Here is a 17,106-nt window from a genome sequence, read left to right on the forward strand (position 1 = left end):
TTTATATCGTTCATTATCAAGAGCGGAGTCATCTCCCTTCCGTGTCAGGGGTCATCCCCACTTACCTTTCTGCCGTGATTTCCAGGCAGGGTCTGCAATTTAAGGCTCAGGGTCTTCACGCCCCCCCACCCACCTTGCTTCCTGCTCTGGAGCTTTCCTCACAAAAACCTGCATTTTGAAGGTCAGTTGGCGCAAATGGCAATCTGCAGAAAACACAAATTGACATTTGCACTGACTGGGCTTTATAGAGCCAATTTTTGCAGGGAAAACTCCAGGGTGTGTGTGTGTGGGGGGGGACCCCATCAGCGCTCACAAACAGAACTTTTAAGCATGGAAAGAGCAGGGCCAAAAGGTAAGTGTTATAGGATTTCTAAGGTCTCATATATAAAAATCATATGTTCATAAATTTACAAGGCAAACACATACGGAAGTATGTAAACCACATGTCTGAAATAGTATAGGAGAGAAATCCTGAAGCCATTTTGACTCTCCCAAATGAACCTCAAATGTTTCTCTGGAAGGAGGAAGGAAATGGGAAAAGCCTCCTCACTGCCTCTTTGCTCACAAATCCTGTCTTAAGGGCGTATCTGTGTATGAATAGGATGAGCCTGTGACCTGGAGTCAGGAACTGAGCAGGGCCGTCTTAGATCAAGGGAAGTAATGGTGCCACTGTCTTCTGCTCTGGTCAGACCTCACCTGGAGTACTGTGTCCAGTTCTGGGCACCACAGTTCAAGAAGGACACTGACAAACTGGAACGTGTCCAGAGGAGGGCAACCAAAATGGTCAAAGGCCTGGAAACGATGCCTTATGAGGAACGGCTAAGGGAGCTGGGCATGTTTAGCCTGGAGAAGAGGAGGTTAAGGGGTGATATGATAGCCATGTTCAAATATATAAAAGGATGTCACAAAGAGGAGGGAGAAAGGTTGTTTTCTGCTGCTCCAGAGAAGCGGACACGGAGCAATGGATCCAAACTACAAGAAAGAAGATTCCACCTAAAGATTAGGAAGAACTTCCTGACAGTAAGAGCTGTTCAACAGTGGAATTGGCTGCCAAGGAGTGTGGTGGAGTCTCCTACTTTGGAGGTCTTTAAGCAGAGGCTTGACAACCATATGTCAGGAGTGCTCTGATGGTGTTTCCTGCTTGGCAGGGGGTTGGACTCGGTGGCCCTTGTGGTCTCTTCCAACTCTAGGATTCTATGATTCTACCCATAGGCGCTAGGGGTGCGGGGCACTTGGGCGCTGCGATCTCAGGGGCACCAGGCTGAGAGTCCAGGGCCCGAGAGTTGGGTCTGGGGAAGAGCCCGTCCGTCGGTTGGAGCTCTGGGGTGGGCTCTTCTGCTGCGGGCGGCTCTGTGCTGCAAGTTGGGGAGCGAGCGAGCCAGCGAGACGCTGAGGCGGTTGCCACTATTTTCCTAATAACGTGGATGAGCCTCACTGGCAGCCAGAGGCATAGGGGACGATGACTTCATAATGGACTCTCTGTGGGGCCGGCCACCTCAAGGCCGTGCTCCAGAGCAGCCCCCAGGCCTCTCTGGGTCCAGCAGCTCCTCTGGGCCCCTTCAGAAGCCCCTCACTCTCCCCTCTTGCCTCCCAGAGACAAGCTGGAGTACGGCCTGACCTTCTTGGGTCTCCTGGTCATGGAGAATCGGCTGAAGATGGAGACCCAGGCTGTCCTGGAAGAACTCAGCTCTGCTCGCATCCGCAGCGTCATGGTCACAGGTAGGTAGGTTGTGGTTGTGTGGTTGTGCGTTTGTGAAGGGTTTGCAAGGGGTTCTCCCTCGCTGGGGTTTCCCAAAGGCTTTAACTGGGGGGGGGGGGGAGATCAGGCCTTTATTGATGCAAACATACGTGGGGCTCAGTCTCTCTAAAAATCATAGGGGGGGTGGAGGCAGGCTGGAACTGCACTGTAGTGGACAGATTTCCCCAAGAAACGAAGCTTTTCTTTTGTGATTGGATACTGGCATTTGCAAACCTTTGGCTAAATGCATGCAGCGTTTGAGCTTTCGAGTCCGATCCTCCCAACCGATTAAGCCGTTCTGGATGGTATCGAATAGAAACAAGATGGTGGTCCAAAAGGGGGGGTTGGTTCAAGTGTTTTCGGCCACCTGCAGACTGCCAGTATTTTGTGGGATGCTGGTGTGCACATTTCAAGCCCAGGAAAGTTCTCTCTTGGCCCAGAGCCAAGAAACACACTTTTCTTCCCGTTTGGAAAGTGACCACAAAACCCATTGAAAAATGTGGGGCGAATGGATGATGAATGGCGAGACGTGTCAACACCCTATCAGAGAATCAGGATGAGAGAAGTCCCAGCGGCCTTTGGGCCTTCAAGAGGAGACCTTCAGTTAGTTACTGGCAATGGGAGGGAGAGTGTGCTGGTCCTGAGGGTTAACTGTGCAGCGAGGTCCAAGTCCAGTCCAAGGTCGAGGGTGCAGTATGGAGGCTGTCCGTCAAAGCTGAAGCTGCGTCCAAGGCAGGGAGTCAGGTGAGGTCAGGAACTCTGGCAGAAGAGCAGGTCAGGGTGCAGGCAGGAACAGGCTACCAACAATGTTGCTCCTGCAACCTGGGACTGGGCTGGCCGGCTTTTATCTGCCCCGAGGCATAGGGTGGCCCCGGTCCACAGGTGACTCGCCTCTCCTGGCCTGGAGGTGAGCCCTCCTCCTGCAGGAACTCTGTTCCCTCCGCCTCTCTGCCCTGAGCCTCTGCAGCTCAGGAGAGGCTGGAGGGTTACCGGACCCAGAGGCAACCTCCGCTTCCCCTGACGGGGCTGAGAGTGGAGCACCTGCAGGCAGTGGGTCCTCCATCACCTCAGGGGCCAGAGCAGACTCAGCTGGTGCCTGCACCTGAGGACCCAGCACAGGTGAGGACCCTTCAGGCTCAAGCCCCAGCCCCGGCTCAGCTGGTTCTGGAGGCAGGGAATCCTGTGCAGGCTGGGATTCCTCAGGTCCGAATCCCAGGCCATCACAGAGAGGATTGCTCCTTTTCAATACACAGAAGCCCGAAGCCCCTTTGGGTGTCCAGACGGGCAAGCATGGTTTTGGAGATCCTGGGGGCCCAGGGGGAGGCAAATGAGCCCCACAAACAGCCCCACAGACTTTCTCCCTTCCCCTCGCTTCCAGGCGACAATCTTCAGACAGCCATCACAGTCGCCAGGAACTGTGGGATGTTCTGCTTTGGCACCAGAGTGATCCTGGTAGAAGCCAGGGAGGCAGAGGGCTCCAACCGGGCATCCGTTACCTGGCAGCTGCTAGAGGAGGTGTTCAATTCAGACGAAAGCATGGTAAGGCAGGAGCTGCAGAGCTCTTTGCACAGCTTCAATCTGGGTGGAAGGGATGTGCCCCCAAGCGTCTGACCCCGTTTGGCTGAGATGCTTCCAATTGCGCAAATTCTGAAATAAGTCACTGGGGCGTAATTCCTGACTTCCAGACTCCCGACATCTCCATTGACATCTCTAACGCTAGCGGGAAAGAGAGCAACTTCCACTTCGCCTTGAACGGGGACACCTATCACGTCCTCATGAAACACTTCGGCAGCCTCCTGCCCAAGGTACACTGTGGGGAAGGCGGTGGGTGGTCCCTAGGGCTGGTGGCAGGGAGGGAATGAGGAATGGACCCCCCATTGAGACCAGGACGCATCCTTAAGGGCACTTTCTTGGAACCAGCCTGCAAAGCGGGGCTTTCTTTGGGCGGAAGGGGCCTCCAGGTGTGTGTCTTGTGAAGCAATAAACGTCCTGCGCTTTCAGGGTGGGCTTGCACTGGACCGTCCTGATCTTCTGTCCACGGCGCAAATGTTCTTTGGCGCTCCCAGATTTCTCCTGCGTCATTGACTCCTCTGCACGGCTTCCCTGGACTCCTCCAGGACACTGTTTCATAGAATCGTAGCATTCCGAACAGGAGGGATCCCCTCAGCGCCATCTAGTCCAGCCCTGCAGTGCTAAAGAATCCCAGATAGAGGGCCATCCTGTGGGAATGTTCAGGGGTGCAGGAGAGGATAGATTGTCTGATTATATCCTCTTCCAACTTGTGTTAACAAGTTCCACAATTTAGCAGAGTAACATTCCCCTTTTTAAACTCACAGCGGATGCGTTTGCTCAGGCTCGCTAAAGCCTCTGTAGGAACTGCTCTGGTATTTTCCCCTGATTCCCTCATAAAAGATAAGACACGACACAGTCTTCTATAAAAGTATAAAAAGGTTTACTCACACATCATTCTGTTCACAATCAGATCCCAGAAGGCAGACTTATCTCATAAGGAGACAGTCCCTTTGTCCTCTGTTGGCTAAGAGAGCATCTTTGGCTAAGCAGATGTTGCTTCTTCAATGCATGTAGTCAAAGAGAGAGAGATGGCTGCCCTGCCCTGTGCTTTTGTCATGCACAGGTGAGGCCACGCCCACCTCTAGCCACATGGAGAGGAGGAAACAGGAAGTTGACCTGCTGGCTGGACAAACATTCCTCCCCATGTGCAAACATGTTCACTCTAGGAATGTTTTACTTGACTGCTCTTGTGTTTCACATCCCACAGATCCAACCTCTGTTTAAAAACATTCAGTGAAGGAGACGCCACTAGATGAGGCTTAGAGTCCCTTCAAACTCTACAATTCTATAATTCTGTGTTTATTTGGTGGGTTGTTTTTTTTTCTATCCACAGATTCTTCTGAACGCAACAGTGTTTGCCAGGATGTCTCCAGCGCAGAAGTCCAGCCTTGTGGAAGAATTTCAGAAGCTAGAGTAGGTTCCTTGCTTGCCATCGTGATTCTGGGAGCGGAGCTCAAGGGACTGGGAGAAGGACCTTTTTGCCGTCACAGTAATGTTTAAGATATTCCTTGAATATAATCCATTCTTGATTTACCTTTTGCATCGAATACCCTCATACCCTCCCTGTCATTTTTGCCATTTGCAGATATTCTCATAGTTTAACTTGCCATTCAGATTTTGTAGGTATAGTTTCATTTTTCTAATACGTTGCAATAAAAATTCTGGCTGCGGATGTTGCATACATAAAGAGAGATCTTACTTCTTTCTTTATTTCAGTTGACATTATCCCTAATAAGAAGGCTTCTGGTCATTTTGTGAATGGGATTTTTAACATCTTTTTTTTAAAACAAAACAAAACAAAAACCTGAACTTTCAAATGATGTTCCCTCCTGTCTCCTAGCTACTACGTGGGAATGTGTGGCGACGGAGCCAACGACTGCGGGGTAGGTAATTAGATTTGTTAAATGATAATAATAATAATAATAAAGCTTGTGACCCACCCGGATCCCTTTCCCCATGGATGTGGCGGGTCCTAAGTGGAAACCAAAAGGCGATTCCTGTTCCTGCAATTCTCTTGATTCCATCTGAGATTGAATGGGGGCGATGGCTGATGCTGATGCTCTTTCAGGCCTTGAAGATGGCTCACGCCGGGATCTCCCTCTCGGAGCAAGAGGCTTCCGTCGCGTCTCCCTTCACCTCCCAAATCCCGAACATCGAGTGTGTGCCGGAACTGATCAGGTGGGTTTTGCTTCCTTCGCTTCCGTGGCTTTGTTCCCGCCAGGCCAGGCCTCTCCGGAGGCGCCTTGTGGGATCCAGTGTGGCTTTCCTCCGCTGCCTCCTTCCTCCTGTTGTAATAATAATAATAATAATAATAATAATAATAATAATAATAATAATGGTCCCCACTCACCCCACGCAGGAGGAACCCAGAACAATGGTGCGCAAGCCCTTATATAGACTTTTGAAATTGCCCACCTTGTAGCCCAAGACCCCCCCAAAAAACATCATCCATACATCACAGAAGGAAACGGTCTGCCACAGAACTCCTGATAATGGTCACAGAACGGATTATTTTCGTCTTGCGAGGCACCACTGTAATGGTCACTGATTGCTTTACCTGGGCAGCCTGGCCATTCTGTTGTGATGGTCAATATTTTAGTTTCCTGAATCCTGGTCACAGGCTCACCCTATTCATACACAAATACGCCCGTAAGACAGGATTTGTAAGTGAAAAGGCAATGGGATGGCCTTCCCCATTTGCCTCCTTTACTGCAGAGGAATACCATATTTTTCGCTCTATAAGACACACTTTTTCCCTCCTAAAAAGTAAGGGGAAATGTGTGTGCTTCTTACGGAGCGTATTCAGGCTGCGCAGCTATCCCAGAAGCCAGAGGTGCACACCGATTCCTCTTGCTCTTCTGGCTTCAGCAAAAGCAACGCAAAGCCTCTTGAGCGCAGGGGGAGCGCTCCTGCCTCTTCGCTCAAGGGGCTTTGCGTTGCTTTCTTGTTTCTTGTTTTCCTCCTCTGAAACTAGGTGCGTCTTATGGTCGGGTGTATCTTATTGAACGAAAAATACGGTATTTGAGGTCATTGGAAGAATCCAAATGGCTTAAGGATTGCTCTCCCATACTATTTCAGGCACATGGTTCATATGTTTAGATATGTGTGCATTTATGATTTTTTCCCCTGTATTTGAGACCTTAAAATTCTTATAAGGCTTCCTTCTGTCCTGCTGCTGCTGTCACTGCTGCCCTGGCCTCCATGTTGCAACAGGTACCCACTGGGACTGGCACACTCCTGGCACTTGCCCTGGCAAGCCTAGCCGCTTGCCGAGTCTTTCAGGCCCCGAGTTGTCCTTCTGCACTTGAGCTGCCTCTTTCTCTTCCCCAGGGAAGGTCGTGCGGCCCTCGTGGCCTCCTTCTCGGTGATTAAATACCTGACCCTGTATGGGATGGGCCAGTTCATTGGCACTGCTCTGCTGTATTGGGTACGTACATATGTAAACATTGATGGGTGTAGATGTCAGGAGCTCGTCCTACACTTGAGTAGGACCTGGCAAAGACACATGCCCGACTTTCATGTTCCCTCCCTCCTGGTCGATCGTTCGGGAGCTTCAAAAGCTTTCTTCAGCCCGAACATCACAGCGACCGATGCCAACAGACACCTGCACACTTAGGGATCCGCAGAGTCTTCGCAGCTTGTGTAACAGACCTCAGCAACTCAGCATTTTGGCTAATCTACTTTATTTACATCTAAACACACACGGAGCACTGCAACATGGCTCCCTCTCTCTCTAGCATCAGACAGCAAAGAGGAAAAAGAACAAAGGACAATAGTCCCCCTTCACGGAACACAGGAACACAAACATCCTGTCTCTGTCACTTCCCACTCTGTGGAGTCAAAACATACACCGTCATGTGATAGACAACAATCCCATGACTGAATCACGGAGCAGGAATTCTAACAGTAGCTTCATCCAAAGGCCAAATGGTGGGTGACTGACAGCATGTGCCCCTAAACTGTAGTTCTAACTTGGAGGTAGACAATGGCTTCAGTTGAAGAGAGTCCTTTCTTTCCTTATTTTTATTACTGTAATTAATTAATATACTAATACTATTAATTACATTCCCTCCAAGGAGCTCAAGGTGGTTTCTATCTTCTCCTCCTCACCCACAGCAAGCTGCATTTCTGAGTGAGGGATTTGGAACCCTGGTCTCTCCCCAGGTCACAGCCAGATCCTTGATCCACAGTGGTTCCCGTCTTTATAAAAAGCCTCCACCTAAAGGAGCAATGGGTTTGTTGCCTGGGATCCTGTAAGGCAGGGAAGTGATTTTGCCGCAATGGAGCGTGGACCTGTGTGCAAATCCAGGCCCAGCAAGACATCTTTGGGTGCCGTTGCAAAGCCCCCTAGACTCTCCCACTCGGTCTGAGTTAATTCCGTAACAATCCGAAGTAACCATCTGGGTGACAATCTGTCCACAAGCGGCAGGACTGAGAGCCCCCCGTGAACTCATTCTCTCTCTCTCTCTGCCCCACTTTTAGCAAATACAGATCTTTGGGAATATCCAGTACCTCCTTCAAGATGTCGGCATCACTCTAGTCGTGTGCCTAACAAGTAAGCAGATCACTGTGTTATGGGGTTTGGGGCAGCTGCTACAAAGAAGGTGCACAGTCAGATGTGAAACACGCCAATTCCCTCTTGAGCTGAAGGGAGCCTGAATTTGACTTACCCCAACCTGAATGAGCAAGGGACACGGGTGGCGCTGTGGGTTAAACCACTGAGCCTCTTGGGCTTGCCGATCAGAAGGTTGGTGGTTCAAATCCCCGCGACGGGGTGAGCTCCCGTTGCTCGGTCCCTGCTCCTGCCCGCCTAGCAGTTCGAAAGCACGTCAAAGTGCAAGTAGATAAATAGGTACCGCTCTGGTGGGAAGGTAAACGGCGTTTCCACGTGCTGCTCTGTTTCGCCAGAAGCGGCTTAGTCATGCTGGCCACATGACCCGGAAGCTGTACGCCGGCTCCCTCCGCCAATAAAGGGAAGGGCAACCTTTTTAAACTCTTTGCTTTCTCCATGCCATCTCTTCCTCCCCACAGTGAGCCTGACCCACGCCTACCCCAAGCTGGCCCCCTACCGACCCCCCGGGCGGCTCCTCTCCCCGCCGCTCCTGCTCTCCATCATCCTCAACATCCTCTTCACCCTCACCGTCCAGGTCTTCGCCTTCCTGTATGTGAAGCAGCAGCCCTGGTACTCTGTCCTGCGCAGCCACAGGTGAGGTCCCCATCCAAAGAGCGCACCTCCCAGGGAGAGGCTTAGAGGTGGGCTGGGATGGGAGGCCAGGGGGTGCCATTTCCCTCTTGCTGGTGTCTAAGAGTAGAGGCTCTCCTTATTCCCAGAGGCAGCAGTGGGAGGGTGGGGGCAAATTTGAAGCTCACCCAGGCTTCCTCTGCTCATGGAGAATACCCCCAATTTGCTCAAGGGGAAGTCATACAAGAGCCTTCCTTCTGATCTGTTTGTGGGGAGCTTAGATGCCTCATCCTTTTGAGCTGCAAAGTATCTCCTTAAAAGAAAGAATTGGGAGGTGGTGCTGGGTGCTGAAGGGGCAACAGGGTTTAGTGAGCAGGAAGAACCTGTGACAGGGGGCAGTTCAGACTCTGAGGATAGAGCAGAGGAGTGGGTTCAAGAGGCTGCTGCAGAATCCAGAGAGGCTGTGATATGTGATCCATGAGAGGCAGTCAAGTACAACATTCCTTGTAATGCTAGAGAAGACATGCAGGGGAATGTTTGGTCCAGCCAGTTGAAACTTCCTGTTCCTCCTGGCTGGAGCATCCTTGCTTTGCATGTGACTAAAGGTGGGCTTGACCAAACCTGTCCAGCTCTCAGCTAGCAGAAGCACTGGGATTATTCCCCCAAATGGGGTAGATCCAAATATATGTAAATAAGTTTGCCTTCAGGAATCCAACTTTGAACTGATGTAAGTAAACTTATTTCATCATCTTTGAATAAGATTGTGGCATCTTTATTCTTTTAAGAGGGATTCAAGGGAACTTACCAGGAACGTACAATTCAATCTGAGACAGACTGAATTGTATAATAGTGAGAGGCTCACACGAGCCTGCAACCAGCTATCTGCTGTGCGTGTAAGAAGGGGAATGTAAACTCTGTTAAGTAAAGGATCTTGCTAGCGCAAGTTAGGAAGGATATTAATTAACAATATATCCTCTCCTGCCACCCTGAACATTCCCACAAGCTCCCCTTCCCCTGTTCTCCCAGAATAAGGAGGGAAGCAGAACAGAGACCAGAGGTGCTCAGGCGCAGTTTGAGGCGGCTTGGGAAACATCTGGGAGAGGAGGAGCCTTAGGTGGAAGGCAGGGACCTTCAGCCTGGCAATGGCTGCATGGGGCCAAGACCTGCTGGGAAGGGTTGCTGAGACCACTAGGCCGAGTTGCCTGCCATTTCCTTGAATGAAGAGTTAACTTGGCCAGCATCTGCCTCTGCCTCTTCATTCTGACCTGCATCTGACCAGGACAATGAGGCAGAGGAAGTAACTCCGGGTGGGGGGGGGGGTGTCTTCCTTCCAGGGGGTGCCCTACTGCAGACCACCCTGTGTCCCTGGGCAACGGGACAGCCAGCAACGCCACAGCCCCAGAGCACTCCGTCCTGAGCTATGAGGACACCACTCTCTGGCCACTGGTCACCGTCAACTGCATCATCGCAGCCTTTGTCTTCTCCAAGGGGAAACCCTTCCGGAAGCCCATCTACACCAACTGTGAGTTAACGGGGAGGGGGCAGCGGACCCTCACGCCCTTTTCTGCCTTTTTGGTTCATGATGACTTCTGCCCCACCCAGCCCAGCAGAGTCCCCAGAACCAGCCTTGCCAGGGGTCTGGTTGTGGGCATAGCCCAGAGAGCTTTCCATGCATTGTCTCTTTGTTCCTTATCACACCCTGTGGAAGGAAGGAAGGAAGGAAGGAAGGAAGGAAGGAAGGAAGGAAGGAAGGGAGGGAGGGAGGGAGGGAGGGAGGGAGGAAGGGAGGGAGGAAGGAAGGGAGGGAGGAAGGGAGGGAGGGAGGGAGGGAGGGAGGGAGGGAGGGAGGGCTCATCAACATTGTCACTTAACCCATATTTTGACTGCATTGTGTACCAATTATTTCCCCCGAGGCCGAGAGCTTTTCTTGTTTTTCCATGGCTGGACCTTGTGAAAATCAGATCTTACCTGTTGAATTGAAGCTCAGGGGATCAAGATTTCTGCTCAGATTTTCTGTGCACCAGACTAGGTCCAATGATTCAACGGGTTCAGTTCTTGGACTCAGGGGAATTAATCAGTGCAGGATGCGATCAAAATATGGGCCAGGCAAAAGTGGAAGGAAGGAAGGAAGGAAGGAAGGAAGGAAGGAAGGAAGGAAGGAAGGAAGGAAGGAGCCCATTGTGGTGGCAGCAGGAGCAGCCCCAGTGACCAGTCACCCTTCCTGAGGTCAAGGGACACATGGGAACCTGCTTGGTTATAACAATAACAATAACAATAACAATAACAATAACAATAACAATAACAATAACAATAACAATAACAATAACAATAACAATAACAATAATTTATTATTTATACCCCGCCCATCTGGCTGGGCTTCCCCAGCCACTCTGGGCGGCTTCCAGCCAAATATTAAAATACAGTAAAACATCAGTCATTAAGCTGATCAGCTGCCTTCAGATGTCTTCTAAAAGTCAGAGAGTTGTTTATTTCCTTGACATCTGGCGGGAGGGCGTTCCACAGGGAGGGTGCCACTACCGAGAAGGCCCTCTGCCTGGTTCCCTGTAGCCTCACTTCTCTCAGGGAGGGAACCGCCAGAAAGCCCTCAGCGCTGGACCTCAGTGTCCGGGCTGAACAATGGATGTGGAGACACTCCTTCAGATACTGCTGTTGCCTCCCATCTCCCATTACTCTTCCTGACCCTAGAGGCCCCCCGATTCCTGGGCTTCACTGGGGGCTCTTCCTCTTCTTGCTTCCCAGATATCTTCTCTGGTCTGCTGTGCATCCAGCTCGGAGTTTCCCTTTTCCTTTTCTTCGCTGACCTGGACCCCGTCTACAGAGGAATGGAGGTGAGTCGGAAGTGCCCAGCGGGAGACTCCAAGGGAGGGTGGGGGCTCCCCCCAGCAGGAGGATATGGGCAGCCGGCACCAGATTGGAGCGCCATGCTCTCCGCTTGGGGCAAAACGCAGAGCCCTGGGCCGGGCTCCAGGGGTGTGGGGTGCGGAAGGAGGGGGCAGGTGCCAGGCAGGCTGATCTGAAGGCGCAGCGGAAGCCTAACCAGCTTGCAACCTCTTTCCTCACAGTTTCTCTGCACCCCAACCATCTGGAGGGTGTATGTGCTGCTGATGCTGCTGGTGGCCTTCTCCGTCTCGTTCTTCGTGGAGGTGAGCAGGCGAGCGTGATTTCAGGAGTCTGGCTGCTGGCCCATCTAGTCCAACGCTGTCTACACGGACTGGCAGCAGCTGTCCACGGTTTCAGGCAGGGGTCTCTCGGTCCCAGCGGGGATTGAACCTGAGAGCTTCTGCTTGCAAGGCCAACGCTCAGCCTCTGAGCTACAGCTTTTCATTTCCCCAGGAACTGGCTCAGAGTTTTCCCTTCCAGCAGAGCGCTACCTGCTCCCAGGGGTTGTGGGAACCTGCTGGCGGTGGTTCAGGGGATGTGGAGGGGATTTGGGGGGTTAAAGAGGGTCGGGAAAACAGTCCCTCGGGCTCAGCATCCTCCTCCTGCTCACCAACAGATGATGATGATTAAACTGATATACTGCCCTTCATCTGAAAATCACAGGGCGGTTTACAACATAACAAATACAAAATGAAGACACAAAATCCTAATCCTAATAATGACCCCAATAACCCCCCTACCCCAAACACATTTTAAAGGGCATAGCATGTTGTTCATCCCAACGCCTGGTTGAAATTTTTGCCTGGTGCCTAAACATGTGTAATGGAGGTGCCAGGTGAACTTCCCTGGGGAGAGCGTTCCACAAGCGGGGAGCCACCACAGAAAAGGCCCTGTTCTCATGGGGCCACCCCTCTTGCGGAGCAGGCACACGACAACGGGCCTCAGAAGATGACCTTAGGATCCGGGTCGCTTCACGTGGGGAATATTGTGGTCCTGAGCCATTTCAGGCTTTAGAGGTCAAAAGCGGAAACTAAATGGCAGCCGGTGCAGTCGGGCCAGGATTGGTGCAATAGCCTTAAACCATCTTGCCCCAGTGATTAAACGAGCCATGAATTCCCAAAGCGGCAACTTTCCCCCAGATGCTTTTGGGATCAGAGGCAGCTCTGCTTTGGAAGGCCAGGAGGCTTGACAGATGCTCTTGCGCTCAGATCCTGCGTGTGGGTTTCGCTCAGGGGCGTTTGGTCAGCCACAGTGAGAACAGGATGCTGGACTGGACGGGCCCCTTTCTCTTTTATAGATATAAATTTTTATTAGTTTTTTAACATACCATTTTCAACAGTGATTAAACATACTTTTACATCTTCTTCATTTTTTTTTGACTTCCATCAGTCCTGCCTGAAAATTTTCCAATCTAATCTGTTAGTATGAATTTCTTATTTTCCCAATTACATTTCAAACTCATAACCAATATCTCTATCTTTTTCTACTTTGTAACACTTTGTATATTTCTCCTTACAAAACTTCTTGTAGTCCTACTAGCGTAATTTGTTGATTACAGTTGCTCTTCAAATAATTCATATACTTCTTCCAATCTTCTGTAAATCTCTGGTCCGGCAAGTTTCAAATCCTTCCTGTCATGTTGTCCAAATCTGCGTAGTCCATTAATTTCGTCTGCCATTCTTCTTTCGTCGGAATTTCTTCTTGCTTCCATTTCTGGGCTAATAATACTCTTGCCACTGTTGTTGCATATAAGAACAGTTTGACATCTTGTCTATTAATATCTTGGCTTACTGGTGAAACTCGGAAAATTAGAATATTGTGGAAAAGTTCATATATTTCAGTAATTCAACTTAAAAAGTGAAACTAATATATGAGATAGACTCATGACATGCAAAGCGAGATATGTCAAGCCTTTATTTGTTACAGTTGTGATGATCATGATGTACTGCTGATGAAAACCCCAAATTAACAATCTCAGAAAATTAGACTATTAAATGAAATCAGCAAAGCAAGGACTGCAAATAGAGCAATATTGGACCTCTGAGAAGTAGAAGCATGCACATGTACTCAGTACTTGGTTTGGGCCCCTTTTGCATCAATTACTGCCAATCAAGCACAGTAATCCCATGGGCATTGAACCAGGTTTTGGTATTTTTGGCAGTGTGGGCAGGTGCCAAAGTCCTGCTGGAAAATGAAGTCAGCATTAGAATTAGATATTCTGATTTTCTGAGTTTCACCTGTATAATACCAAGTAAAAATGCTTCTGTTTTTTTTAAGAATGGATGGGCCCCTTTCTCATGCTCCCATGTTCTTCTCGGTAGTGGCGCCTGCCCTGTGGAACGCCCTCCCTTCAGATGTGAAGGAAATAAGCACCTGTCTTATCTTTAAAAGACATCTGAAGGCAGCCCTGTTTAGGGAAGTTTTTAATATTTAATACTGTATTGTTTTTAACACTCGATTGGAAGCCGCCCAGAGTGGCTGGGGAAACTCAGCCAGATGGGCGGGGTATAAATAATAAATTATTATTATTATTATTATTATTATTATTATTATTATTATTATTATTATTATTATTATTATTTGTAGGACGGCATCCTGCAGAACCACCACCTCTGGCTTCTGATCAAGGCCCTCTTCCGCTTCCGCTCCTCCAGCCAGTACCGGAAGCTGCAGCGGCAGCTGCAGGAGGACGCAAAGTGGCCGCCCACCAGCCAGAAGGACTTTGCAGAAGAGCCCAAGAGTGGCGCTTACGTCAACCCCGTCTATGACGAGGCGGGAGAGAACTAGCTGGGGAGGCTGCAGGCTGGCCCAGGAGGACTGGCCAAAAGGGACTTATTGTGTGCAGAGAGACTGATGGAAACCCACGGGAGATCGTGCTCCTAGGAAGCCCCTCTGACGGTGCGCACAGAGCCTGCCTTTGCTCATCCAGCTCAAGGAGGTTTGCCAGGGGGCATTTTGCTGTTGGCTCTGCCTGAGTGGGGAAATCTAGGGCTTGATCCCTGTGCCCACGCAAGGGATCCCAGCCTCTTCCATGGGGATCCAGGCTGCTCCAGTGGAAGGGACACACGAGGGAACACCATCCGCCGTGCGGAAATCAAAGACAACTCTGTATTTTTGCTTTCCAAAAGAGAATAAAGTGGGGGTTCTTTTTCTTTTGTGATTGTTGCCAGCCATTTATTTGGAGTTCTGCTGCTTGCAAAAATGTGCCGCAGAGTTGGTGCATCTGTGTGTATATGGAGGGCAGGACAAGGTTTCGGGGGTTTGGGGAGGAGAGGGAAGACTTCACGGGCATTAAGATGAACGTCATTGAGTTGTTGGGTTGGAAGGGACCCCAAGGGTCATCTAGTCCAACCCCTGGACAGCAGGAATCGCAGCGACAGAATCCCTGAGAGATGGCTGTCCAACCTCTGCTTAAAAGCTTCCAAGGAAGGAGAGTCCTCCATCTCCCAAGGTCATCCGTTCCACTGTCAAACAACAATCACTGTCAGATGCCTATTCCTGATGTTGGATCGGAATCACCCTTTTTGTAACTTGAAGCCCTGGCTTCGGGTCCTGCCTTCTGGGGCAGCAGAAAACCTTCCATGGGGCCGTCCTTGAGGTGGTTGAAGACACTGGCTCTCGTCCTGCCTCTCAGTCTCCTTTTCTCCAGGCTTATCCCCACCCGACTCCCTCGACCATTCCTCATAAGGCTTCGGTCCTAAATTCAGTAATTCTCTCTCACAGAGTCAGAAAGTTGGTGTTTAAGGTGCTCCTCCTCTGTGTTGTTATAGGAATCCGAAGGTCTCAAATATAGAATAGGTAAAGGGACCCCTGACCGTTAGGTCCAGTCGCAGACGACTCGGGTTGCGGCGCTCATCTCGCTTTATTGGCCGAGGGAGCGTACAGCTTCCGGGTCATGTGGTCAGCATGACTAAGCCACTTCTGGTGAACCAGAGCAGTGCACGGAAATGCCGTTTACCTTCCCACCGGAGTGGTACCTATTTATCTACTTGCACTGGCATGCTTTCGAACTCCTAGGTTGGCAGGAGCAGGGACTGAGCAACGGGAGCTCACCCCGTCGCGGGGATTAGAACCGCCGACCTTCTGATCGGCAAGCCCTAGGCTCTGTGGTTTAACCCACAGCGCCACCCGCGTTGATAATTGCGCAAGGCAAACACACATACATAAGTATATAAACCACATGTCTAGAGCAGTGCAGGAGAGAAATCCAAAAGCCATCTTGGCTCTCCGAAAGACCCCACGGAGGCAGAAAGCCACCTGGGGAAGTTCCTGAAGGGATTCCTCTCCTAGATCGAGGGACCGCCTTGGCCTTAATGGTCGTGGTTTTCCCAATGCAAATGTTTTGTGTAAACTGTGGCTGGAACTAGGTGAACCTTGCTCAATCCTCAGGAATATCACCCCTTGGCCTGCCTGAGCCACAGGAACCTGGTGTGTGATGTGATTTCTGACTCTCCAGGCCAAAATACCAAAGCCAACTGTTACCAGAAACAAAATAAAAAAATTCCTTCCAGTAGCACCTTAGAAACCAACTAAGTTAGATATTGGTATGAGCTTTCGTGTGCATGCACACTGATATGCACATGGTATCTGAAGAAGTGTGCATGCACACGAAAGCTCATACCAATAACAAACTTAGTTAGTCTCTAAGGCGCTACTGGAAGGATTTTTTTAATTTTGTTTTGTCTATGGCAGACCAATACGGCTACCTACCTATTATAAGAAAAAAAAAACTGCTCCTTTATCCCTTATGGGGTACCCAAGAGCCTGTATAGAGTCCTTATGTAGGTTCTCTATCGGTAAAATAACAGAGGCCAACTAGAGAATATGGATTTGTTAAACACAATTGAAAGTTGGTACCAGTGATAAGACAATGGGTCAAGATCGGAAATATGAAATTGGGGGGAAACAAGAGAGGAAAAAGTAGGAACAAGTTAAAAAATATTTCTCCCAACCAGCCAGAACATGGGAAGTCCCCTCAAAAATTTTAATTTGGAATGTACAATTGTCTTTATTATTTGTATTATGATGTGGCAAGATTTGATAGGTGATTAATTGGAATGTTATGAATGAAAAATTATTATTATTAGTATTTTAAACCACTTTCCACATCACCACGCAACTCTTCCCACAAGGAATTTGGGGGAAGACACTCTCACTGTTTCCCCTCACAACAACCTCATGAGGCAGTGGACGTGGAGAAACCACGACTGGCGCAAGGTTGAAGAAGAAGAAGAGGCTTCAAGATCCCCCAGTGTAACAATCCCACTGATTTCAGCGTATTCCCCTCCCAGCCAAGTGGGTCTAGAACGGAAGGCAAAACAGAGTTGACCTGAATCGCCTTCCTTGGCTTCTTCCACTTGGCTGCGTCTCCAGCGGCAAATGTCGATCCATTTTGTTGCGCAAAAGCCGATCCATTTTGCAATGCCAGACTGTCCAAGCCAGTGCTGGATTTACGTATATACGTAAAGCTAAACAAGCTATAGCTTAGGGCCCCACTTGCTTGGGGGCCCCCCAAAAATTTAAAGGAAAAAACCTGGATGTACATTTCCAAAATATAAGATAAAAAAGAAAATGAAACCTACATACAGCAACAGTGTTTTGTGTTGTCTAGGCTCCTATTTTGTCCCTCAATTACCATATAGCATATATTCAAAAAAGAAAACAAAAAAACAGCGACAATTTGTAGTTGACAAAGGACAGCTGGACATATAAA

At 49.7% G+C, this 17,106-nt stretch overlaps 1 protein-coding gene across 2 annotated transcripts in view; it reads left to right on the forward strand.

Moving 5' to 3' along the window:
- LOC308584844 (putative cation-transporting ATPase 13A5) overlaps window positions 1-14,548 on the forward strand; it is a 72,737-nt gene extending 58,189 nt beyond the window's left edge. For both annotated transcript variants that reach the window (XM_081190004.1, XM_081190005.1), the window contains 13 exons: window positions 1,595-1,719; window positions 3,117-3,277; window positions 3,424-3,543; window positions 4,644-4,723; window positions 5,151-5,193; window positions 5,379-5,488; window positions 6,641-6,737; window positions 7,793-7,865; window positions 8,342-8,516; window positions 9,827-10,014; window positions 11,253-11,341; window positions 11,576-11,656; window positions 13,980-14,548. In XM_081190004.1, coding sequence (XP_081046130.1) covers window positions 1,595-1,719; window positions 3,117-3,277; window positions 3,424-3,543; window positions 4,644-4,723; window positions 5,151-5,193; window positions 5,379-5,488; window positions 6,641-6,737; window positions 7,793-7,865; window positions 8,342-8,516; window positions 9,827-10,014; window positions 11,253-11,341; window positions 11,576-11,656; window positions 13,980-14,180 — 1,543 coding nt within the window. In that variant the 3' untranslated portion in view covers window positions 14,181-14,548. The remainder of the gene's footprint in view (window positions 1-1,594; window positions 1,720-3,116; window positions 3,278-3,423; window positions 3,544-4,643; window positions 4,724-5,150; window positions 5,194-5,378; window positions 5,489-6,640; window positions 6,738-7,792; window positions 7,866-8,341; window positions 8,517-9,826; window positions 10,015-11,252; window positions 11,342-11,575; window positions 11,657-13,979) is intronic.
- The last annotated feature ends 2,558 nt before the right edge of the window (window positions 14,549-17,106 follow it).

Source organism: Podarcis bocagei (genome assembly GCF_964188305.1).
Source record: "Podarcis bocagei genome assembly, chromosome: 4".
Classification (NCBI taxonomy): Eukaryota; Metazoa; Chordata; class Lepidosauria; order Squamata; family Lacertidae; genus Podarcis; species Podarcis bocagei.